The following is a 27,028-nucleotide window of genomic DNA, read 5'->3' as shown; positions in this document are numbered from 1 at the left end:
TTTGGAGCATGTCTTCCCACATTCCTATGTTGAAACCTGAACCCGCTAGGAGAGTATTGAGAGGTGGGGGAACATTACAGGTCAACCAGCCTGCGTGGCTCCTTTGGTCATGAACTGACGGGAAAATGGGTCGTCTCAGGAGTGGACTAGATTGAAGTGAGGAAGCACACCCCAATTCTTGTCTGTTTTATGTATGCCTGCTGCCTGCTGCAATCGCACAGCATGCTTCGCTGCCAGATGCCAGTAGCGTGTTCTTCACACCCTCAAGTAGACTTCTAATGTTTATAAAGGATTCAGTCAATGGTATTTTCTTCTCTCCCAGCAAATGGATTGAGACAATGCTGTGTTCTCATTTCCCAGAGATCGGGAGGAGCCTTGGGGGTTAGCTCTGCCAAGAGGTCTGGAAGCAGGGCCCAGGCCTGGCAGCACTGATAGAACTTTACAAGGAGGACATTTCTCTGCTCTTCCTCAACTCCTTCCAGATATGACACAGGGAGCCATGCCGGGTAGATCTCTATGAGCCCCTCTGACTTACTTCATCATCCCCATCTTCTCTCCACGACAGAAAGTCTCAGGGTGTAAGCTGAGAACAGTCCCTGGACACATCAACCAACCTAGCCCCACCACACACACAATCATGATTCTTTAGGAACTAACGCTGAAGCAAGGGCTCAGATACTGAGGAATTTGGGATCAACTCTGACTGAATACCAGATTAAAATTTCTTAGTCGCAAAAGGGCCTCAAATGCTTGAACTCAGTTTCAGACTTAGCTTCTTTCATCCAGACTGGGACAAGGAGACCCAGCATCAGCCTCTGTGAACCTTACTCTGCCATGCCTGCCTGCTTCGTGCACTGTGTACTTGAATAATACAGAAAGGTCTACTGGTAGACCCTCTTCTATGGCCATGAGTGAATTTTAGAGTATAGAATTGAGTCAAGGAAATGGGCATTGACTACTTTCATCCCCTAGGCAACATCAGACAAGCTACTCATCATTTTTGTTTTTTGTTTTTTTTTTTTGAGACAGAGTTTCTCTGTGTAGTTTTGGTGCCTGTCCTGGATCTCGTTCTGTAGACCAGGCTGGCCTCGAACTCACAGAGATCCACCTGGCTCTGCCTCCCGAGTGCTGGGGTTAAACTCGTGTGCCACAAGCTACTCATCTTATGAAGTCTTTTAACTGCCCAGTGACTTGGCATCTGGCCTCCCGTCTCTCATTGCACACAGAAGGAGGCTGTATATTCTTAGGTCCAGGCAAAGGTGATCTGAGTTTTCAGCACAACCTGGTGACCAGAGTGCTCTTGTAGATACCTGTGCATTCTGGCATCATGACACATTGATGGCAAGAGGAACTGAGGACTTGCTCCCTGCTGGTCACATGGTCATCCTCATCCTGGGTTCTACTTCAGTCAGGCTAATTAATCCTAACTCCAGGCATAGGAACCAGCATTCCCTGTTATGAGCCACAGCTATCAAGTAATTCAACCTCTGCAACAGGAAGGCAGACATTTCCTTATTCACAACATAAAAGACCGCTCTAGATGAGCAGATAAATCAGAGGTTGATGCTGGGCCTCCAGACAGACATGCAGGAGCAGCAGAACTATACCAGCGAAACTGGCCACTACAACATCTCATTAAAGAAAAGGGTACATTCGGCCTAGGCTAGGTCTGTCCCCAGGAGAAGGAGGTCCCAGCTGCCCGACAGAAGAGCAATGTCAACAGCAACAGTAGGGAGGTGTCCTTAGCTCTTCCCATGAGCTGTGACTCCCATGTGCTCAGCTCCTGAGGATCCCAGCTTGAGGAAAAACAGGTGTCACGTGGGGGAAGCAGCCAGCTCAGCTGGTCTCTGCTGGCTTCCGAGAATTCACAAGTCGTCCTCCTTTTCTATATCCCAGGTCCTCACTCAACACTAGTCAATCCGAGTGGGCTCCAAGGTACAGATAAGGGAGACCCTCTGCATCTAGAGAGTCAGCTCTAGCCTTTGGGGAACTCTTCACAGGGCAAGTAGCCCCAGAACCTGAGAGTCAATGGCAACTGCTTAAAATCCCTCCTGAAACACACAGCTAGGACACAAGAGAAGGGAGACCTAGGCCCAATGACTTCAGAGTAGGGAACTTTCTTAGTCTTCACTCCATGTAGGAAGAGACCTCACACAGGGAGGGATGAACTGCCTGGAGGCAGCCCTAAGCCTATTTCCAGACACTTTTGCTCTGCATACTTGCCCATCAGATAGGCTGGGCAGTAGCCTAGTGGGGGGTAGATGGAATGAGACAGGGTGGCAGCATTCTCAGACTTCAGAGTGCACAGCAATCTTCTGGTCTTAGGGGAATGCAGGATCCTGCTTTGGGCTGCAGAAGCTTCACTGCCTTAGACTGGGATTTTGATTCAAATCAAGAGCTCATAAAGACAAAACAAAAAAACCAGCCCTATGCAAGACCTCCTCTCTCCTCTCCTCTCCTCTCCTCTCCTTCCCACCCCTCTGCCCTCCCTTTCCTCCCCCTTCCTCCCCCCCCCTTTCCTCTCTTTCTCCTCCTCCTTCTTCCTCCCTCTCCCACTTTCCATTCGGAATTTCTCTTCCCTAAGAAACTCCTTCCCTGGAACACAGACTCTACTCGCTGCAGAGCTGCTCTGCTACCTACAGGTGACAGAGCCACCTGTTTCTGTCCAGTGTCTAAAGGGATCACCTCCCCATGCAGGAACAGACTCCACCACAGGGTCTTGGAGATACTCACCCAGGAGAAGCCAATGCAGCCGATAGCCCCACACAGCATGTCTGCAAGCATGGCTGGGTATGAGCTAGCCGTGGGGAAGTAAGCGAAGAAATAGGGACTGTGCCAGTGTGTTACCTGTAGGGAGGTGGAACAGTTACTATGCGGCAAAGGAGTCTGGCTATACCTGAGCAAGGCCGTGAGTTCCTCTAGGATGCATGCAGAAGACAACTTGGACAAAGTTTCTCAAATTGAATCACCCCACACTTTCTGATTTTACCTTGTTGTCACTACAGTGAACAGACTCTCTGTTTTGTGCTTGAATATTTTTGCTAGAACAAGAAGGAAATGCTGTTTTCATAAGATAATATGGAAAAAATTATCATAATTTGTCATAACACATGAAGTCTAGGTAAGAATGATAGCAATATTGCTTCAGGTTCTTGCTGGGTGCCTGGACAGAGAAAGGGCTGCACCAGACATCTGAAATCCTAGAGTAAAAGGCTTGGCTTTCCCAAAATTGCTCTAGCAAATCCAGTTACTTTTGTATATTTATTTGTTTATTGTACAGTGGCCACTGTCCCCCTGCCTCCTCCACCCAGATGGAGCAAACACTTGCTCCAGGCCAACCCTGGATTATGTGCAGAAAAAAGGCTCATGTTGGCCAGGAAGAGATGCATCTACGTGGTGTTCTTGGGAATCCCAGGGATGATGGAAACACAGACCCTCACAGTGGTGAGGACACACAGATCTGTGTTGATTCTGTGGGCAGCATCTTCCCTATCCCCAGCCCCAAACAGTGGTATTAGAAGGCAGAGCCTTGGTGAGCTACTCAGGTTCTGAGAGTAGGGCCTTTGTGATTGGATTTGGGCTCTTCTAAGAAGAGATCAGACTTGCTGTAGACTAAAAATTCCAGAATCTATGGAGGGCTGTGACACTGTATCTATTTGGAAAGTTTGAACCCCCACACCCCACACACCCCAAACTTTAGCCAAAAATTTCTGCTTTTGAAACATTGAAAGTCAATGTTCTGTGTGGTGATTTGTAGCAGGCTAAGGAAATATTTCTTTCTCCAAAGTTCAAAAGGCAGGGCTGGAGAGATGGCTCAGTGGTTAAAAGCACTAGCTGCCCTTCCAAAGGACCCAGGTTCAATTCCCAGCACCCACATGGCAGTTCACAACTGTAACTCCAGTTCCAGGGCCTCTGACACCCTCATACAGACATGCACACAGGCAAAACCCCAATGTACATTAAGTAAATAAATAAATCTTTTTTTAAAAAAAGTTCAAAAGGCTTATATGGTTCTGATCAAAAGATTCTGGAGAAAGGGTCTACTCCTGATTCCCCCAAATTCAGGGACTGGGTTTCTTTCTGCATTGCTAGGCAATGAGACCATCTCTAACTTTCTCCTCCAGATTCTAGTCAAATAAATTCTTCTTTTTCATTGATTATAAGACAAAACTCTGTTGTGTTTTAGGATCTCTGAAATCAAGATGTACCCTCCACTGTAAGAAGCAGTCCCATGGAATCTACCCTGTTACCACCAGACTTCTGTCATGAGGCCACTACACACAGTCTTCGGCTGATATTCTTTAAAATAACAGATTTACTTTTTTAAAAAAGATGTGCCTGTCCCGGGGAAGAGATTGCACAAAGCGAACTGAGGGCAGAGACACATAAAACAAGCACTCATTCTTCATCAGTGTGTAAGGAAAGACGATCCCCGAGAGAGAGCGGGAGGGGCCCAGAGCCTGACCTCAGAGAAGCTGGGAGCTCAAATCACTCCATGTAAACATTGAAGTCAAGATGAAAGTGAGGGCCTGCAGGATGTGAGGAGCATTGGATGTCAGGCACCGAAGGAGCTATTAGAAGGAAGAGGCTAAGTGTGGTGGTGGGGGGGGGGGGAGGAGGAGGAGGAGGAGGTAGGCTGGGGAGGAGAAGGAGAAGGCCAGAGTTCTCTGTCGCTGGAGGGTACAGAGCTGCTTGCTGTAGGAAACCCTCCTCGGAATCCAGCCTCCAGAAACGTGAGAGATGTTGAAGTCACCTAGTCTATGTATTTATTATGGTGCGGCTCTTAGGACTCCCCAGGACTGCGTGTGTTAGAGGCTCAGTCTCCAAGGCGGCACTGTCCGGAGGGAGAGAGAGGCCTTTAGGTCTTGTGATGTGCCCTCACAGAAAAGTGTAAGACAGCCGTCCCTCCTCTTTCTCTGCATCACGCTCTAGCCATGAGGGGAGTAGATTTCCTCTGCCCTATCCTTCTGCCATGATGCACTGGCTCACCACAGGCTAAAAAAGCAAAAGGATCAGTGAGTCCTGGTTGAACCTCCAAGACTAGAGGCCCAAATGAACCTTGTTTCTGGGTGTTTGTTATTTCAGCCATCGGTTACAGGGCCAGAAAGCCGACTAACACGTTGCCATTTTTCATAGTCTTTGTAAAGATGCAAACGTGTCTTTTCTCAGAAAACCACATATTAGACATTTACTGGCCAATACGTGCTACAAGGATTCCCCCCCCCCCCCCCCCCCCCCATTATGGTTACAAAGATAACCAACTAGGATAGCTCATTAAAAACTGGAAGATTCCAGCAAGGCTCATTGCATGGCTGTCTCCAGGCCTGGGAGTGGGACAGAGCCAAAGGGGAAAAATAATAAGAGTGAAAGAAAATCAGGGTTAGCAAGAACAGGAAAGGGGGAGGGAGGGAGGGAGGCTGACAGTGAGTCTCAGAGGCTCTGGAGAACTTCACCGGCTGAGTGATGTGTTCAGCAGAGCAGGAGTGGGGCCCATGAGGCTTTAGAAAGAAAAAAAAAAAAAACAGAAAGAAAGAAAAAAAATGTTCAGATAAAAACCAAAACATCTGTAGTGGTAACTCATTTGTCTTTGCGGAAATGCCTTTATACAGTGTAACTTGCAAAGGCCAATAGAGGAGGAGGTCAAGGACTATACAAATGCACAGGGCCAGAGGGCACAGCTGGAGCCCAGGGGCTCAGTTTCTTTAGGTACTTGGAGGCTCCATGCTGCCTGCCGCTCCCTCTCCTCACTATCCATCTCTTGGAAAGGCCAGGGTGATTCTTGACTGGAAAGGACACTCCTCTGCCTTTCTCTCTGTGGATAGCCACAGAGCATGTGGACTTGATAGTCCCACACCGGCTCTGCAAAGCACAGAATTTTCACGTAGCTTCGGGTCAACCACAGGGCGAGCACCAGGCTGGCTGGAACCGTCGTCACCCAGGGAGCTAACCCCAGAGCCTCTGCGTTTCTCAGTTTTGCTCGACTCAGTAAATACTCCTATGGAGTGTGGACTCCTGCAGGAAGACTGCACATTTTCCCAGCACTCCTGTATTCCTTTGTGGCCTGACATTTGACTGTGCTTCCCCGCACCGGCTTTGTGCTGACTGGCTTAGCTTATTTGTTCAACTTGCAGGCCAGAGCCAGAATTTTGAGTTTTACTCAAAGAACAAATACCAGGGGAAATCTCCTACAGATGAAACTTGACAAGGGCTGTGAGAGGTGTTCTGGAACTGGGGCGCTGACTCCGGAGCCTGTGACTTTGGCTGCCTCCCCAGAGCCTCTGTATTCGATCTGAAAACTAGAGTGAGTACCCACCATCCCAGCTGCCCGCTGCCCTGCATACCACATGCTTGTTTCTCAGTCACCTCAGTGCTGGGGGAGGGGGCGGATGCCCAGCTCAGACTTTACACGTGATTTGGTGATGGGGTAAGGCCTACTTGTTCAGCATCATGTTAATGGACAGGCTTTTAGGTAAATTGCTTGGTGGGTAAAGTAGGTACTGTGGAGACACACCACTGAAGTTCACTGCGACCCTTGGATCCATCTGACTATTAGGGAGGGCTCTGCTGCTCTGTGCCCTTGGGCAGAAGCAGTACACACTACCCACACCCAAACAAAATGAAGATAACATCCCCTCAGTACGTGAAAGTTACCTTTCGACAGATACAGGAATGCTACAAGTGCCTTTATTTGGGATAGTTAATTAAACTGTTTGCAATCAACCAGCAGCAGCTTGTTTTTTTCTTGCCGTCATAGGGTAATTAGGAACCGAGTTTGGTGAAACAAGTACTGGGTTTTGGGGGCCTTAGTAGGAAACCGTTACTCTACCTTTGGAGGCCATGCCATTTGGATCTGTCATTTACCATCCATCCCATCAGAGCTTCAGAGACCACCTAATTTCCCTAATCTCAGTCGTCTCAGCCGAAACTGAAACAATAGCAGGAATTTCTCTTTAACCTCTCTGGTTCGGTGACCCGGTGACCCCGTGACACTGTAGCTTCCAGTAGGTGCTTTATTAGCATAAACCCTGCTGTCCTCTGACCTCCTCCTCATACTCACCCCCGGCATGATTATCTTCTCAATGTCTTTGATAATGTCTTCATATGCTTCTGGTTCCTGGGGGGCAGTGGCGGGGATCAGGGGCCGAAGGTAGCCAGGCTCCACATCGGGGTACACTGGACGTCCCTCAATGCCTTCCAGATAGTCAGCTATATAGTCCACCATCTCCTTCCCTCTCCTCCGGAATTCACTTGAATCCATGTTTGAAACTGCCCATGGAGAGAATAGAAATCAACTGACAAAACATTTCACCTCTGAACTGGAGGGGCAAACCCTGGGGACAGTGACTGCATCCTAGGGACTACTCAGTCCCCAGTTTTCTTGCTTTCTCAGTCCCTGGCTTTCTTCTACATCTGGATGAGACAGACATGCCACTGGATCCACACAGTGCGGCACAATGCCCATTCCACACCTCACAAGACACTCCGTGAAGGCCCCACAGCACCTTCGTCTTCTCTCTCTCTCTATATATATATATATTTCAGCAAAATGCAAAAAAGCACACATTCAGGGATCCTTCCAACTTTAATGACAAACACCGGACCACATTCTGCCTATACCCCTTGTCAGCCATTTGAAAGAGAGCCTTGCACTTTGAGCCCCACCAGGCAGCTGAGATGAAGATAAAAATGCCAGCCCCTGAGGAGTGGGTGAGGGTATAATCACTCTGTGAGCTCAGCCCAGAGCCCAGGACAGCACAGCCTTGGCCAAAGTTAGAGATGTCTTTTCCTGCAATCCCGTCTCTTGGTGACCTGCACCTTTGCCTACAATCTGCTTGTCAGAATGATGCTTTCTTCATATCACTCATCTCTCTCTCTCTCTCTCTCTCTCTCTCTCTCTCTCTCTCTCTCTCTCTCTCACTCACACACACACACACACACACACACACACACACACACACACACACACATGCAACTATCAGAGTTCATGTCCGTTATCTTCATTAACATTATAACAACCTGAGTGATGCTGACTAATACAGTTCTTTTCTCCACAGGGCTTACTGCTGCTTGCTAGGGCTGAAGATCGAGAGACTTTTGCAGTACATTTTGAGGGTCATTTTAAACAGTAAAATCACTAAGAAAAACAGTAACAACATAAAGGATAAGGTCAGAACAGATTAAAAGAAAAAAAAAAAAAGAGGACTCTTATTTACATCACAAGAGCTCAAACATAAGGCAGCGTATCGCCTTGTTCAACCTCAGAGGGATTGTGTGCCTCTGATGACTCACACAGTTCCCCAGCTCTGCACTTGGTCACGAAGGCACAATGAGCCTTAATTGAGGATTCAGATACAAGTTAGCATGCAGGAGGTTCTGAATGTCTGGAATTTATGTGTAGTAAAAATCGAATGTATTTGCAAAACAAGAAAGATGGACAGCCCCCTAGAATCCTATCATCCCCAGTTGTAACATGTGTCTTTCCTGAATAGTTCCTAAATTTGTGAGAGACAATTGAACGCTAAACAAAGGATACATTTCTAAATCCCTCCCTTAGTCCAGAGCTTTGTAATTGAAGATGGATTTTCCATCAGAATAAGTACTGGGGATGAGTCAAATCCATTGTGATTAGCAATGGGGCTGACCTTCATGTCATGTTCCCAGCACTTCTCCATGCTCTCCATTGTCTGCAATGGGAGGGGGGGTTGAACAGATTTTGTGATGTTAAATGCGTTAGAAATGATTCATCAGACACTTTTTTAAAATGGGAAGACAGACTTTTTATTCAAGAGTATTGCATAGGGGAAAGAGTTTGACCTCAACTTTGAAACACCAGGGACAGATGGGGAATGTAGCCAAAGGGGATTACTCAGGGCTCTCCAGAGGAGTGAAACCCACCATATACATATACTTCTAACTACAAAAGGGAGTTTATTGGATTGACTCACATGCTCAGAGGCTGTTTATTTCCACAATGGCTGTCAGCAAGCTGGAGGACTAGAGAAACCAGTTGCCACTTAAGTCCAGGAAGCCTCAGGACAGGAGAGACCAACGATGCAGCCCCAGCCAGAGGTCAAGGCCCTGAAAGTGCCTCAGGGAGTCACTGGGTGCTGGGACTTACTTATTGAGAGGCTGAAGAAGCTGGAGTCTGACGTCCACAGGTTACGGCAGCTGCAAAAGCGTATGCCTGCTGGGGCAGAGCAGTGGGGCTTTCTTCTTCTGCCTTTCAGTTCATCTGACCCAGCCTATGGATGCTGCTCAGAGTCAAGGCTAGGCTCCGTCTCAGTTCACTGACCACCCTCTAAGGGTTTCTGGTAAGAAGCATCACGAAATGCGCTTTACCAATTTCCTAGGTGTCTCTAACTCCAACCAAATAACAACCAAGGATAACCATGGCAGCAGCTAGTAAAACCAGTGGGCAAGAAGAATTACTGAGAGCACGGGAGTTAGTCTCGGGGTTGGGAGGTAGCAAGCTGGATCAGATACCAAGGGTGGAAGGAGATGAATCTGATTAGATACTAGCAATATCCGCCCAGTAGGCTCAGCAGGGCTTCTTTGTCAAACTAGGCTTAAGCTGACTTAAGGTTGGGTTAGGTGATAGCTGGTGTCTGGGAACAACCTGCCTGATCAGGAATTTCCTTCCTCCAGGGTTCTCTGCTGAAGGGGCAACACACAGGCACAATTTACGGAGGGCCCAGGCCCCATTTCAGAGTTACCATCTAGGTGCACATTTCAGGCCTGAGTGCTTGGGAGACGATGGCACATAAGATAAGATTTAAATTCTAGCAACAGCAAGTGCTAACCTAGTAACGGGAGGGAAATCATACTGATAAATGCATTTCTGTTGTGTGCCTTCTCGTGATGGCATTACTACACACTGTGACTGGGCTGTAGTCAGACGTTGTACCTCTGTTGAGGAATATTACCATCATTACCTGTTTCCTGTTCTGTTAATGGAAAGAGGGGTGTGTGTGTGTGTGTGTGTGTGTGTGTGTGTGTGTGTGTGTAGTGGTGGGGAATTTCAGGACTGATGCTCAGGGTTAAGAGCTAATCCACTCAGACTCAGACCCTGACTTGGTTATATACTAACACACTACATGAATTGCTACCTAACTAACCCTTGTTTTCCTTAACAGAAAACCTTGGCGCACGCCTTTAATCCCAGTACTTGGGAGGCAGAGCCAGGCAGATCTCTGTGAGTTCAGGGACAGGCTGGGCTACAGAGTGAGTTCCAGGAAAGGCGCAAAGCTATACAGAGAAACCCTGTCTCAAAAAACCAAAACAAACAAACAAACAAAAATGAAAACAAAGATCAAGATAATGATAGTACCACCATATGAATTTAATTGTGAATATTGAATACATGCATAGGAAGAGCTTTGAACAGCGGTACTAAACAATCACTCAAGAATTGTCAGCTATGGCAGCTCCCCATCGTTTGTAATTTCATTTTCTGAGGTTACAGTTACTTGCAATCAACTGCAATCCAAAATCATTAAATGAAAAATATGTGTGTGCAATTTTTAAATGGTGCATAATTCTGAATAACATGATGACATCTGTGCCTTCCTGTTCCATGTCACCCAGTACCTGAATCATTCCTTAGTACAGTGTTTTTCCACTGTATATACTCCCTACCTGTTAGTCCCTTGGTAGCTATCACAAAGTAGCAGTTCTTTTCGTTCAAGTAAGCTTTGTACTAAGGCAGTAACCGCTTTGTTACATTTTAGGTATCGTTAACTTCTTTCTGCGTCTCATTCATTAAATGAGCTTCACCGTTGGTATGTATGCATAGGATACATTTCTGTGGTTAGTTCCGGTAGGTAGCCTCTGTGGCTCTTGAACTGTGTCACTCTGTAAACGACAGGCAATTACTGTAGCAGCTTTTCCTTACAACTGCAAATTGTACCTCTTCTCTGTTCCTGCACATTTTTTGTTTTGGTTTTTGGTTTTTGTTTGGTTTGTTTGTTTGTTTTAGATTTTTAAAAAATCCGAAAAGTGAAAAGCATTTTTTAAAATAATTTTTTAGTACTTTTCTAGAGATATATGGCTTTAGTGTTTTTAAATTATACTGCCAAATTTCTCTGAGCACACTGTTTTATCAAGTTACTCTTCTAATGGGGAGTGCTGTGCAGTTGCTGAGGTTAATTTTAAACTTTAACCGTCTCATAATCATGAATGGTTCTCTTTTAACGTTGACTATTGAAATCAAATAGTGTTCTGATGCTTCTTTGACGTTTGGATTTCTTCATTTATGAATTGCTTATTCATTATAGTTTTTCCACTTGGATATTAGCTATTTTTTTTTAAAATTTAATTGCAAGGATCCTAACATATTAAAACTTCTACGCTCGTATCTGTGATATGTTTTATGACATTTTCCTCCTTTAGGCCTGACCTAATTTGGGATGATTTTATTCTGACTTATAAGAGTCAGAATAAAGAGGTCTTATAAGAGCTTTAATTTTTATATGGCAAAAATCTCACAAATTTCCCCTTATGATTTGGACCTGGTATGTGATTTATATAGTCGCCTAAAAGGAACCATTTTTGCAGACTGTTCGTCCTACCAAGGAGTGTGCATGTGTTGCAGAAAGCCTTACAAAGCTGAGAGAGACCCGCAGCCTCTCTGAAGCACCAGTGGGGTCTTTCTACTGGGAATAAGACAGTTTTACGGACAGAGCAGGATATGCCAAGGAAAAAACAAACAAGCACGCCCCAACTCACTATGAAAGGAAATATTCCTAGGCAAACTGAAATATAATACCTGGTTATTCTTTTCAAACCATCCTGTCATTTATTTGAAGATTATTTCCCATTGAAAGCTTTGCAGAAGGTCCTTAGAGCACAGCCTCGAGAGACTCTCACACTCATTTGAGAGCTGTCTGATATTCATGGCTGCAAGTTGGGCAAATATTAGCTGGAAGATGTAGACTGTGATAAGGGCAACGGTCTCTACTTCTCCAGACCCCTGAAAGGGTTTCTGTTGACACAACCTGATCTGTCTCGGCAGCCGCCGCCCTGCATGGCTTTTGCATGCAGCCCCTACCATCGCTGGTGAAAGTGGGGTGAGCCAGGTACCCCCCTGGATGTTTTATTGTATCAGTGACAGTCAACACAACTCCAAACCGATGGGCTTCAGAAAAATATGAACTCCCCCCGAACTCTCTCAGGCCTCCCAATCAACCCTCTGTTAAGAAGTTATTATTATTGTTGTAATTTACCATTCGACTGCTGTCCTTTGGTAACTGAGAATGAATGAATGAATAAATACGTGAATGAGTCAGTTTCTGCTCTATTCTATATTGAACCCTGCCCTGCTTTTGCGACAACTTAAACACCAGGTCATCCACATCTCTGGGAGAGTCCTAGCTGCTGGAGTGAGGCCGGCAACCACAGCCTCATCTGGCCTCCGATCTGGATCATTCTCACCATGCCCAGGCTACAGCTTTTCCTTTCTGCAGTTTCATTTCTTGGACTCCTCTGCTGTAGCCATTTTCCCAGAGCCCAGTCCAGGCCCCTACTGACACTCTTACAAGTTGTCGGAGGTAGTATAGGAATCCTGCTTCCATGGGACCTAGGTGAAGAATTTTGGCTGCAAACCTGAAGCTCATGTCCTACCACGGGGAGTTCCGGGGAGGGAGCTCCTGCAAGCTGGGGGAAGGGCGGCAAGGTTCTCAGCACCCATGTGCAGTCTTGCTTAGCATTTCACATTTTCCACGCTTCCATCCAAGACCATAACAAGGTTTCTAGCCATGAGAAATCTCTAATAATTTGAAGAATGACTATCTGATGCTTTACCTCACAACAGCAACAAAACCCCAAGTCCCCTGAGTCTTTTTAAACTCTTAAGCTGCTGGCTAAGTGGCGTGTTTTTAAATGAACTTTTGGTGAACATTTTTGCTGGTGACCGTGAAGCCCAGGAACAGTCCAAATTGGCTTAAGAGCAGCCTTGGTATGTGCCAGTGTCAGGCGACCCAAGGTCAAGGGTACTTCTTTAGTTACCATGGAGCCTTCAACCTTCAACCTTTCTAAGGTTTCCTGTCAGCTCCTGCAAAGGCAAACAGGCATGAAAGTACCCCCAGGAGTGCCTTCTGCAGGATGAAAAGAGGCCACATGCTGAGGGCCTGCAGCAGAGGCCACACTCAGTAAAAACTTTTATTAGTAATCAGGGAAGCATTGTGTAGGGGAAGCAGGGGGAGAGTGGGAATGCTCTCCTCTCCTCTCCCCCGCCCTCCCCTCCCCTCCTCTTTACCTTCTGCATTCCAGGCTAGATTGGGACTCACTATGTAGCTTAGGCTGGCCTTGCACTTCTGATCTCCCGCCACTTCCCAAATTTACAGACCACAGTCTGTTCTACTACAACACTAGAAGCAAAGTTGTGTGTTCTAGTGTTTTAAGTGAAAGGGAAATTCACTGGGCAGACATACCTCATTTTCTGGCTTTAGAGGCCACCCTTTCACATTATCTGGCTTGCATTTCTGCCCTACGACTCACAAACTTCCCCTTCACAGAGTGCAAAGTCCGCTGTTCTAGAGCCACCATTTCCTTTTCAGTCTTGAGAAGAGGGCTGCACTAACCACAGATGTTCTAAAAGTCAGAGAAGGGGAATACGGAGCCAAGCATAGAGCTCAAGTCCACCCTCATGTCTGATTTGGGCCTATCTATGGGTGACTCGTGTTTCTGGCCATTGGTGGTGTCGTCCCACACTCTCCTTTGCAGGGGTGATCCCAGTGACCCAAGGACCTCCAGCTAGAGCTCCTGTCTCCTGCCAATAAGTCCATTCTGGAGTCCAGGACAACACATGGATGCTTGGTGGACATTCCGTTGTCTCAGAGAACCTGGTCAGGATTCTTAACAATTAAGAAGGGTAAAGCACAGAGGGGCTGACTCCTAGCACGGTCACGTTTCAGCCGAACTCAGGCAGTCTGATTCCTACTATCAATGGACTCAAACACAGGTTCTTAGCATAGCATCCTAATAGTTGTTGCAAATGCCCATTGCTTGACAATCTCTAGAAAAGTGGCCTAAAGCAGCATCAGAACGTGAAGCCCAACCATTTCCCGAGCTTCACACACAGTCGTGATTCCCAAAATGCCTCCCAAGGCATCTAGCACAGCAGCTACCAAAGCACCTTGGTGAGAGGCCATCCATGTTCATCACAAAAGGAAGCAAGAAGTTAGTGGGCCTGGGTAGCACTTGTTGAAGTGTAGCCATGGTCAGGCCCTCACTTCAGTCCATTTGTGCTATTGCAGAACACGTGGGAAACCAGATGGCTTACATCCCACACACAGTGGTTTTGCAAATTTGCAGAAGCTAGGATTCCGGAATCATGTTTGCTTTCTGCTGAGGTACCTCTCCCAGGCTCACACTGCTGACTTCTTGCAGTGTCTTTGAAGAAAGGAATCGGGGCTCACCTTAGGACTTCTGCAAGGGTATTATTGCCATCTTCCAGACTGTATCCTTTTGACCAAAGCGCCTCACAAGGCATCACTTCCTAAGACCACCGTGTCCTGTGGTAAAACGTAAGCACAGGAGCTTGGAGGCTATAAGCCACAGCCCTTTGAACTCTATTTCCAATCTGTGAAATAGCCACAATCCCAACTCCACACAGAACTGTAATGATGCCACAAGATGCTCAAAGCCTGCCAGTGTGCCCTACCCTTACCCTTCTGCAGACATGAAAAGAGCCACCGTTTCTTTCTCATTTCCTGTTTCATAACAGCCGTGCTGCATCCAAGTATTTCCTTGGCTGCCAATGTGTAGAGTTTAAATAATGATTTTCAGCTATGTTCTCCTGGGGAAATACTATTTCTAATCATTTCTCTGTCACCACACTGTGTGACCGAAGTTAGAGAAACCTGGAAACATTCATAACATTTGTGACTTTCAAAGGAAAAAGAGAATATTTGGGACAAAGACTTTTTTAAAAAAAATTATTATTATTATTTTGCACTTGGCTTTCTCTACATGTTGCAAAACCAGAACACAACCAAAACTGAGACCTCAAAGTTACTTTACTGTCCTCCATCCAGCAGGCATCTGATGTTAGGGGCTGGTACTGCCAAGGGTCAAATGGAGGAACTGAAGCATCACAGGGCAGGTGACACCATCAAGGATGTCCCTGAAAGCTGTGAATTCTCCCAATGCACAAAACAGGTGTGAGTTGTACAAAGTCTTTTTTCATATTGCTTAATTCTTCCCAGAAAAGTTACAATGCTATAGAAGCTTAGCTCTACATACAGACAATATAAACATGCATCTGAGCTAGCCTTTCTCATCGACTCAAATGTCAAAGCATTGAAATCTTCCTGCTTTTATTCATGTTTGCTACTTTTTTTTTTTTTTTTTTGAGACAGGGGTGTTTGCTACATTTTAAGGTTTACCAAAGAAGTGTCAGGTGATTTTCATTTGAAATTTTGCTACTATTTTATTTGACATCACCCCCAGGAGTTTTTTGCAGAAGGAATACTATGTTTTGCCCTCAATTCATCCCCTTTTTGCTTTTGCCCTGTGGCAAAAGCTCACAGGCCACTTGCCTTTCCTATGGGCCAGAGACTCCCCAGGTTTGTTCCAGTGGCTGCCTCTTGGTAACAGTCTCATATTGGTTTATTGTCTTTGCAAACACAGACACCTGGCATTGTGAGTCTATTTGGTGCCCTTTGGTACCCGCTTCTGGTAGTCTCAATTTTCTCTCACGAATGAGGTCAGTGGTAAACATTGACTTCTCAATTCCTCATTATCCCTTGGACTGCGCAGTTGCTGGCCTGTCACTGTGTTGCTAGGAACCCTGTATTTCAGGCCCTTCCACATTCACTTCTGAGAATACATTGCCATTTGGTTGTCTCAATCTATTGTCCGAGAGACCAAACAAATCAGTATTTCCTAACCTTCCGCTAAGCACACGGTATTCATAGTATCTTATTTAATACCCAGTAACCCCACCGATATACCAAAGTCACACAGTCAGCAAGTCCTCTTTCCTTCCAAAACCAGCCTCTTCCCAATCAGCCCTTGGCCTGGACATCCTACACTCTCTCTGTAGCCTGAGAGGCACAGATGGACTCCAACAAGGTCTCCTGTTGGGTCTGATGGAGATGTTGCCTACAGCCCCAAGTGCAGCTGCAGGGGTCCTGCTTCTGCCACCACGGTTCTGATTGGAGAAGAGTAGTTTCAGCAAGAGGACTGAGCAGCCATGCTGCCCGGGGACCCTCCTGGGTGCATCTCCATGGGAACAGGCTGGACTAACTCTGCTGTCCTCCATTCCCTCCATTTGCACATCAGCTCTGCAGAGCAGTGAAATTACCTGCCCTTCTGAAGTAAGAAAGTAGGTGGGGGACAGCAGTTTGCTTGCCTCCACCTGCACAGATCCAAAGGGACTTGTACACATGGGCCTCTCAGCAGAAAGGCAAGCCCATCCCTTCTCACCTCCTGTCACTCAGTCTGTGGAATTTTAACATTCCCTATGAACCTGATCGACTTGCTTTTGAGGTACATCTGTGCCCCCTGAGGGTCTTCCTGCCAAAATGCCTTTGAATGGGAAGAGAACTTTAGGATTGTTTTAAAATACCAGGGAGCATTGCCTCCCTGGCACTTCCTCAAACTTAACACCAGACATAAGATGAGTTTGCAAAAGTTCAAGGTAAAGCCTTCATGATAATTAATAGCCCCAAGAGCACGGGGGAAAAAAAACGGAACTAGATCTCTGGACATTTCTTGTGTTGTGGAGGTTTAAAGGAGAATTTAATTTTCTTTATCTTATTAGCACAATCCCTGTGTGGAGGTCCACAGACCATGTGCCCAGGAGAGAGGAAAGGATGCTGTCACAGAAGACAATGTCTTGTCTCTCTGCAGACTCCAGATACCCTTCCCTGGCTAGTTCTTCATTGTCCTGGGATGTCCTGATCCTGGATTCTGCAGGCTGTGGCTGAGCGTGGGGTGACCCTGAACGAAGTCTGCTTCCCTCTAGCACCCCTGAAAGTTCCAAAGGAGGCCAGCTTTCCTGAGATTGTCACTTTTACTTTGATCCTGTTTTGGAGGGGAAACATGGTGTTTCCAAATAAGCAATTGTGTATAAGGAGCAGAACTGGAAGCCTTTGAAGGAAAAAAAAAAAAAAAAAAAAAAAAAAGCAAATAAAAGGAAAACCCAGGTAACTTGACTGAAGTTGCCTTAGAAACTGGAGCTAAGAGGATGCGGAGGGAGGAGTAGGCGCACCTTCCCACTGTGGCTGCCTTGCTCATCTACAACAGAGCTCTCAGGTATTGTGAGTCTATTGTGTGCCCAACCCTTTAAGAACAAGGTTACTACAACTGGTGGGAGACTGTTGTTAGTTCTCCTTCACCTGCAAAGCACACCCAGGTCTGTGGCCCCAAAGTCACCTTCTCACTTTCTATCCCACAGGTATAGGAGTCTCCTGAAAACCAGCCCACTCACTTACTACAATAGTTCAAATAACAAGGGCTTAACCCCCCCCCCCCAAGAAGGTCCAATTTTCTGCTGGACTCACATAGAAATGATTCAAAATAGGCAGGCAGAGGCTGATACCAAATTTCTCAGAAAGTTCCCTTAGCAGCCCTGTCACCTGTGATGTTGGACACCTAGCCTTCTCAACCAGCAGTATCTATGTCCCTAGAAAGACACCATGACCAAAATCAACCACAGACTCCCATTCCAGCCCCGGGTCGTTGTCTGGCAGATGTGGGTGCTGGGGTCTGACCCTGAGCCATGTAGACAAAGAGCTGTACTCACAGGCAGCTGGAGTCGCCTCCTCTATTCGCTCTCTTGCTCTCTCTCTCTCTCTCTCTCCTTGGTGACAGTTAAAAGGCACAGAGGATGCGATTGCCATTTATGTAGACAAAGTGTCCGCCTCCCGAAGCCAATCAGCAGCTTTCCCTGTCTTATTTACCCAGAGCCTCTCCTGCTCCTCTCCCTGTATGCCTCCTGCTCCACAGGATGGAGCCCAGCAGGGCAGAGAAGAAACAATGGGGCATAGAGAGAGGCCCAGGAGAGGTGGGTCGTGGGTTCCTTGTCACTGTGTGGGACCCAGACTAGGGATCAGTGCTATTGGAGACTCCTGGCAACTCAAACCTCAGGCTCCATTGTAAGGGGGAAGTCCAGCTCAGGCCCTACTTCATCCATGGGGACCACTGGGATACTGCCTGACACAGGGGCTGTCAGGGACTAAGAGTACTAAACCTAAATCCCACCCAACTCCATCAAAAACCAGTCCTGGTCCCTTTGGCCAATCACCAGCCAAACTGCATTGGGCTCTATACACTTCTGTCCATTGGGTAGGAGTGGAAAGAGGCAGACCATACATCCTGCTACTCAGTGTGACATTTTAAGGGGAACACATCACCATACTAATCTAGAACAGGAGCCTGGGCCATGCAGATAAGGAAGGGTGGAAGAACATTCTGAACAGCAGCACCATGCAGAAGCTTCCACTAGAACCACATACACACATGTACAGAGAACACACACAGAGAGAACACACAAGTGCAAAGACCACACATACATACAGAGTATGCACACATGCAGAGAGAGCAAAGATATGTACAAAGGACATACACATATCAACAGAGAGCACACACATATGCATAAAGGGCACCCACACGTTTACAGAGGGCACACTCAGTGCACACACCCATTAACAGAGTATACACACATGCAGAGAGAGCAGACACATGCACAGAGAACACATACACACACAAATATCACACACATATGCATAAAGGGTACCCACATGTATGAAGGTGTACAGAGGGCATACATATGCATAGAGTGGACACAAACGTTAACAGAGAACACATCCACACACAGAGACACACACATGCACAGACAATACACATATGTAGAGAGAGCACACACATGTATAGAAGGTACCCTCCCATGCACAAAGGGCACACACATATGAACAGAGAACACATACACACATGCACAGAGAGCACACACACAGAGCACACACAAAAATGTGCATGCATGGTACACACACACCAATACAAATGTATGCATGCAGTCACTATGCTCACACATGTGTACACATAAAATGTACATGTAGGCACACATGTACATACACACATATACAGTTGCATATCCAACACACACGCACCATGTCAAGGTCTGTATACAGTCTAGAGTCAGGAATTCTCCAAGGAGAACTGACCATTCGTGATGTGGCCCCAGCAGGATCTCTTCACAGACACCTTTGGGACAGAGGCAGTGGCTTCCAGAACAGCAGAATATACAAGAGGTGGTGTGGCCAGGGGAGCCAGCACATGGTTGCTAGCCATGGATGAGGGACCCTGGCCCCCAGCACAGGCAACTCCCTGTACTACTGGTGCAGACAGCAGCAACCATGCCCACAACGGAGGACGTAAGGAGATTAGGTTCATCTGCACAGATGGAGCTCCCTAGCACCTGGTGCCATCATCAGCGGAGCCTAGCTGAATGGGCAGGAGGCTGGCAATGCCACCCACCCCCAGGTTACCTAGACTACTGGAGAAAGCCACAGTGAGGTGGGAAAGGCCGACACCAAGCTGGATAGATAGCCTCAGACTGATGCCTCCCCAGCTCAGCCTCACTGTTGCCCTTATTATGAGGAAGAGGAGTCCCAGATCACGGAGGACTGGCCAGGAGCATGGGGACAGGAAAGATGGCTACACACACTGAATTCTAGGAAGATCAGGACCATGGGAAGGCAAAGAACTCTACCCAGAGCAGGGGCCCGGGGAAAGCTGGCTGCATAGAAGAAGCCAAGGTACCCATGCACAAACAAGCCTCTGGAGATGAGGTCAGTGGACAAAGCGAAACCCTCTATGTAATGGAGACTTTCCCTGACTGCATGTGGCATTCAAAGCTTCTCTTCTAGCCTTTTCACATAGGTTCCCTGAGCTTCACAACCTCTTTCTCCCCAGCACCAACTTACAGATGGCAAAACCACCTCAGGGAGGTCAGGGGACTTACTGAAGATCACATAGCTGCAGACAGACAGTTGAGGATATAGGCATGTTTAACCTAATTTAAATACTACACAATGCATACATGTGTGGAAACATTATTACAACATCATCATCATCATTACTGTTATTAGTATTAGTATTAGTATCGGGGGAGTTCAAGACAGGGTTTCTCTGTGTAGCCCTGGCTGTCCTGGAACTTACTCTGTAGACCAGGCTGGCCTCGAACTCACAGAGAGAGTGCTCCACCTGCTTCTGCCTCCCAAGTGCTGGAATTAAAGGCATGTGCCACCACTGCCCAGCTTACCCCAATGTTATATAAACTGTTTCTATTCTTAAAAACCAGTCAACAAAGCTGGGCAATGGTACGTGTGTTCAATCTCAGCACTCAGGATGCAGAGGCAGGCAGATCTCTGTGAGTTTGAGGTCAGCTTGGTCTACAGAGTGAGTTCTAGGACAGTCAAGGCTACACAGAGAAGCCCTGTCTTGAAACCCTCCCCCCCCAAAAAAAAAATCAGTCAATAAAATAAGTGATGGCATAGCTTGGGATGAGGCCAGGGATGCTGGACAGCACAGGGACCATGCTTGTGTGCTCAAAGGACATGTGGGCTCTCTGAGGTTTGAAGCAGAACGTGAATGTATCTTAGGTTCATGTATAGGAACTCACCAGCATATCTCAGGGAGAAAATGGGAGGTTGAATGAGCAAGAATGAGGGAATCCAGATACCTAAGATTTATTTAAGAATAGAAAGGAAAAGATTTGAGGTGGCATGGGAAGGCACTGAGGTATAGGGTCCAGCCAGCAGGTCCCAGGTCCTGGTCCTGCACCGGAACCTGCTCTCCCCACCTGCGAGGGGAACTGCACTCTGCACCACAGTGAAAGCAGATAGATCAGCATTTACAACAGAAGCAAACCAAGAGGGCCGGACGGGGCTAACAAAAGCCGGCTCTGCGGGGTTATGGAGAGCCACACAGGAAGGGGAGCCTAAATGGAAACAAACCAGTGCTGAATAGGAACAGCCAAGGTTATAAATACTTGAATTCTTCTCCAACAGGCGACCGGACTGGGTGCCACTGTAATAAAAATCCAACACATGTCTCGGACTCTGAAATAGAGATGGAAAAGCGGAAGTCTAAGAAAGGCCAGAGGAGTTCAGAGAAGGAAGATCATGGTGGCAGTGGGGTGGGGGTTGGGGGGCGGAGGGAGGGGGGAGCAATATGCTCCCCAGTCACAAACACAATGGTACAGTGTGTGGGGTGTGGGGTGAGGCCTGCTGGGTGCAAATAGGCTCATGGGTAGTTAAATAGAACAGAAATTCCAGGAGGAAGAAAACAGAGCCCCGAGTGTGGAAACTTGACAGGTGCACATTGCAGACCAAAATGGAAAGGGTGGGGTCCTGGACACTGCAACAACTGTGCTCCACTTGGAAGGACATGAGCCTGGATGCTTTTCTCACTCCATCCTGACCAGTAGGGGCGAGCTTCTAAAAGAAACCGAGGTGCATGTCTTTCATGATAGTGGAACGAAAAAGGATTTCTTAAATGGTTTACTTTTTCAGCTAACCATAAAAGATACAGTTTGATTGGTTTTTTTCCCCCTTACTAGTACTTCAAACTACAAAAGCCAGAAACTAGAGGGAAGCTTTAGAGGCATCTTCCTACTTATGGGTAAGCAGCTGTGAATAAGAAAATAAGAAAAGGCCAGGCAGTGGTGGCACACGCCTTTAATCCCAGCACTCAGGAGGTAGAGGCAGGTGGATGTCTGAGTTTGAAGCTAGCCTGGTCTACAGAGTGAGTTCCAGGACAGCCAGGGCTACACAGAGAAGTCCTATCTTGAAAAAACAAAACGCGCACGAGAGAGAGAGAGAGAGAGAGAGAGAGAGAGAGAGAGAGAGAGAGAGAGGAAAGAAGAAGAAGAAGGAGGAGGAGGAGGAGGAGGAGGAGGAGGAGGAGGAAGGGAGAGAGAGAAGGAAAAAAGAAAGAAAGGAAGGAAGGAAGGAAGAAAGAAAGAAAGAAAAGAAAAGAAAAGAAAAGAAAAGAAAAGAAAAGAAAAGAAAAGAAAAGAAAAAGAAAAAATTTAGAAAAGCAAGCATTTGTGAGACATAGAATCCAGGATTCCCATGAGCATATGAGTACAGCTTTGTGGTTGGTCATTAAAGTACAACTGTTTATTAGAAACAGACAGGGTTGAGAGAGTTTTATAGGGAAACCCAGGTCTTGACCACTTATCTATGCTCTCTTTAAAAGTTTAGTATCTTGCTTATTCATTCTGGTGGATTTCCAGGTCATACCTTCTCTGAGTGTAAGGATTCACTTCTTCCTGGCATTTCCTTTCATTGTTTTCTCGCCTGGGCAGGCCCAGCTACATCTGGAGCCCTCACAGTGCAGCCAACCCTTTGGAAGAGATGAGTGCTCGATCTAGTTTAAAAGTTCGAATCGATTGTTTATGAACTGAAGCAGTGTGACTATTTCCCCCATTAAACACACGGCTAATGTAAAACACTAATTGAACTGTATTAAGGAAGATTTGTTTTCACTCCATTATGGTAGTGATACATTTTTTACCCTTTAAGACGTGGCAACCAGAACACTTTCAACCGGCAATTACTCATGTGCCTGGCCCCGAAAACCCTTACTCCTAAACAATATTGGTTAGAAGCACTTAGCAAGCAGCCTGGTCCCACTGACTTTGAAAGGAATGCTTCTAATTTTTTTTTTTTTTTTGCTATTAATTATAACTGGGAATTCAATATTGGATTTTCTTCTGTTTTTAATTTTTTTTTAAATCGTATTTACTTAGAAGCATTCAGAATGTCAACAAAACTTTTTTTTTTCAATTACAGAGTGGTATCAGTTGACAGAACAACAATTCTCTTCATATAAGCTGCAGCAGAGACGGCTGAAGATGAGAAAAACAACAAACAAAATAATAACAAACCCAAAACAAACAAAATAATAACAAACCCTACCATCCCCATATAACTAATCTGTGCTGTGCACCAACAGGAACCTGCTTCAAATTCCCATGCCCATTTACAACCCCCACACTGGACCAGGCAAGGTTAGTGGCTACTGAAAATACCACCAGGACAGGGCTATCTGAAGACACATTTGGTAGTGTGTTAACTATTCAAAAAACTGTGCAGTTTAAAAACAAATCTTATACAGCCTTACATTTCAATTTGTTTTTCTTTAAAAGGAGTGAGTTGTGTAGAGGGGGTTAAATGCTTTATAGACAAGAGAAAAAAGCTGCGATAGAACCAACTTATTCATCATCTTCTTCCTCTTCCTCCTCCTCCTCATCTTCCTCTTCCTTCTTTCTCTTGCTCTTTTCAGCCTTGACGACCCCCTGCATCGCAGCATTGGGTTTTCCTTTAGCTCTGTGGGCTGCCATGTCCTTTTCGTCTTTTCTTTCAGCGCGGCAGCCTTCTTTTCACAGGGCTGCCTGTCGTCTGCCGCAAGGTTGCTCTACATCTCCCCCAGCTTCTTTACAACATCACTGATGGATAAGCCAGGGTGTTCTTTGATTTGGGGGCGATACTCAGAAGAGAACAAGAAGGCCGACCGAAGGAGGCCTCTTGGGTGCCTTGGGGTCCTTGAACTCTTGTTGGTCTCCCCTTTGGGGGGAATGTAGGTTTTCATTTCTCTTTCATAATGAGCCTTGTCAGCATTTGTTGTGTCTACAAATTTCCCCTTTTCTTTAGCAGACATGGTCTTCCACCTTCCTGAGTGCTTCTTTGAAAACTCTGAGAAGTTGACAGAAGCCCCCAGATGCTTCTTCTTGGGTTCCTCCCTGCAAGTTTGCCCAAAGAATGCGTGTGAGGACATTGTGCCTCCCAGCTTCTTAGGATCTCCTTTGCCCATATTTGGTTGAGTTTCCTCCGAGAGGCAGAGCCGCTCAGTGCCTGTCCGGCTCTTGCTTGCCCTGGAGCTGTCTCTATGGAGCTCAATGTACTGCAATGACTGTTCTTATAATAAATGCTTTAGTTAATCAACTTTTGTATCAAGAGAGGAAGCCATATAGCATTGCTTATCCAAACTGTTGGTGTGATGAGCGACAGGTAGTTCGAATCTGGAGTGTCCCCTAGAGATCATTGGCTGAGGCCCAGCCATCCCTCCCCTGCATCCTGCACCATCAATGGTGATGTTTAGGGGTGGAGGAAGCTTAAGGGTTTGATCTACTGGAAACTGGGTCATTGCTTATACCTCTTCATCTTTGTTTCTTTTGTACTTGGCTGTGAGGTGAGGGGATTAGATTTCAGGGACACTTGAGAGAACTGTATTTTCAATTTATTGGATGCAAGGTTCCATACGTGTCTAATAAACTAGTGAGTTCCTCAACTGTGGCTTTGACTAAGGGTCAGAAATATATGTTAAATTACATCTGCACTGAACATGTACATGTTTTTTCTTGTCATTATCCCTGTACAATAGAGTATTCACAACTGTTCACACGCTATTAGGTATTGTATGTAACCTAGAGAGGATTCACAGGTATGGGAGGTAGTACTTGTAGGTTGGAAGCTAAATAGGCCAGTTTTAAAAAGGCACTTGAAATTTCACGGGTAAAGGTGGTGGTGCACCTTTAATTCCAGGCAGGATGATCTCTGAGTTCGAGGCCAACCTGGTCTACAGAGTGAGTTCCTGGACAACCAGGGCTATACAGAGAAACCTGTCTTGGGGGAAAAAAGAGAGAAGAAAAAGAAAGGAAGGAAGGAAGGAAGGAAGGAAGGAAGGAAGGAAGGAAGGAAGGAAGGAAGGGAGAGAAAGAAAAAAGGAAGGGAGGAAGGAAGGAAGGAAGGAAAGAAGGAAGGAAGGAAGGAAGGAAGGAAGGAAGGAAGGAAGGAAGGAAGGAAGAAAAATCTTGGGAGCTGGCATCCTCAAGGTTCCAGGATTCATCCCTCATGGTTACAGAAACAATTGTAAGTAATAGACATGCTGGAATTTTCCATTCTGGTTGACTATTTATAATTTCTCTATAATTGTACTAAGATTTCTTGTATGTATTTGAACGTCTATGTGTTTAGAACTATATTATACTCTTTCCCCCCAACATAATATTTTTATGAATTATTTGGGAATTTCATACATGCGCCTCAATCACACTCACTTCTCATTCCTCCTAGGTCCACTCTCACAACCTTGTGCTCTCCCCCCAAAAACAAACAAAACAACAACACAAAGCCATGAAGTCCCATTCAAATATGTCAAACTCCCAGGGGCCATCCCCTTAAAGAAAATTGAGTGTCTTTTTCTCCCCCCCACCCCAAGCCATCAGCTGTGAAGAGCTACACTTCAGCATCTTTATCACAGTTTTTAAGGACTCTCTTCAAGAGCTTCCTGTCTGTCTGGACTGTTTCTTTCTGTATTATGCTCTTGATGGAGTAGAATGTTTGTTGTTTAATTTACTAATATACTAAAATTATTGAGTTGATTACTCAAATAACTTTATTCAAAGTTAAAAAATCTCCTTTTCTTCCTCAGGCCTCCAAGGGAGTGTCCTCCAGGGAGAGTTCCTTCTGAGGTAGCTCAGAGTTCTGTGAGGGGATTGTTTCTGATCTGGGAGCATGAGCCCTCCCAGGCTTAGAAGGAGACCTGCCTGAAGACTATGTTTAGCCTGGGTTGCTTTGATGGCATTGGTCCCATGCTGTCTGCTGTCTTGAAAGCCCAGAACTGTTCACCTCAAATCTGGTCCTGCCCTTCTGGCTTTCTGGCTTTCTGGCTGGGCCCTAGCTCATTCCCTGTACTTCCCACTCTCTCTGTCCCCACCTGATTCTCGTACCCACAGTCCCACCTTTTCTGTCCAGCTTTCTGCATTCAACAGCTTGATTTTTTATAAAACATATTGCTTCCTTCTTATGCTTCTGTGACATTTTTTCCCAAAGCTTTTATGAAGTTGAAGTATAGAAAATTTATAGTGATTAGCTAGAAGAGCTTGCATTGAAAAAAATAAAGAATAAATGCGAAATATAGTTGGTCATGGATTTGATACAGAAGATAGCAAGATTTCATCCCTGAAGAATTCTAACCAGTAGGACTTTGAGAGACCTTTTGAATGCTGATGCAAGTTTAATCTTTAAGGAACTCTGAGGAACCTTCATATGAAGCCAGTATAGTGCCTGGGCCCCAGAAAGTGCTTCAAAATGCATCTTTCCCCGAACGACAGTGCAGAGCATGCCAGGCTATGAAGTGAAAGTAAATTGCAGTTCTGATCTCATCTGCATTCGCCGTGAGAAAGCAGCAAATCTTCCCCACCCCTTTCCTCCTTCGACAGTGTGCTGGCGAAGCGGAGCTTAACATTAATTCTGTTTTTGATGGAGACCAGTACCAGCCAAACAGGTGGAAGTCATTTTTACCCACACAGGTGCACAATGATTTCTTCCCATGGATTCTCTGTCTCTGTTTCTGTCTCTCTCTGTCTCTCTCTCTGTCTCTCTCTCTGTCTCTCTCTCTTTCTCTAGGCCAGGCTGGCCTTGAGCTCACAGAGATCTTCCTGCCTCTGCCTCTGCCTCCCGAGTTCTGGACTTTAAGGCATGTACCACCACCACCTGGGGGATTCTACTTTTCAATGAGAACTGTAACCAGTAATGTAAATTAAACTGTCTAGACAGCTGAAAGGAGAGAGCCCTTTACAGAACCACTGACACTATTCAGGTAAGGAAGATTTCATACCGATAAATCATCTCCCATGTATGTGATACACTTGTTCAGAATAGAGTTTCATCTTCACAGGAACCTGGCAAGGTAGGTTCCACTAAAACCCCCATTTCACAGATGAGAGTTATGGTTAGGAGAGTGAAGTGCCCGATGCCGCCTTGTTGTTCATGATATAGTGAAGGAGACGCCTTGTCGCCTTCGTCTGCTACTGAGCGGCAAGCCTGCCATCACCGTGTCCCACTGTGTGTGAGTTCCAGCAGGGCCCGTATGTCTGCACACACTTGTAACCAGCTATGCAGTCACAATAGAACCGAGAGGTTTGCCAAGGCTTCAGCAAAAGAGCAAGCATTTTGTCATCCACAGTCCTCATTCTCAGGACAGCCTCGCTGTCAGCACCCATTCAGTAAAGTGGAGC

General features: G+C 46.1%; 1 protein-coding gene across 1 annotated transcript in view; it reads right to left on the bottom strand.

Annotated features, from left to right (window-relative positions):
* The window catches only part of Ddc (dopa decarboxylase), a 78,322-nt gene extending 60,442 nt beyond the window's left edge, over positions 1–17,880 (bottom strand). Inside the window, exons 1-3 of the mRNA XM_036201001.1 lie at positions 17,747–17,880; positions 7,058–7,266; positions 2,734–2,847 (exon numbers count right to left, since the gene is read on the bottom strand). Coding sequence (XP_036056894.1) covers positions 2,734–2,847; positions 7,058–7,266; positions 17,747–17,843 — 420 coding nt within the window. The 5' untranslated portion in view covers positions 17,844–17,880. The remainder of the gene's footprint in view (positions 1–2,733; positions 2,848–7,057; positions 7,267–17,746) is intronic.
* Positions 17,881–27,028: the final 9,148 nt, after the last annotated feature.

Source organism: Onychomys torridus, chromosome 10, assembly GCF_903995425.1.
Source record: "Onychomys torridus chromosome 10, mOncTor1.1, whole genome shotgun sequence".
NCBI lineage: Eukaryota > Metazoa > Chordata > Mammalia > Rodentia > Cricetidae > Onychomys > Onychomys torridus.
The sequence above is the reverse complement of the archived record's forward strand: the minus strand, read 5'-3'. Positions and strand labels throughout refer to the sequence as shown.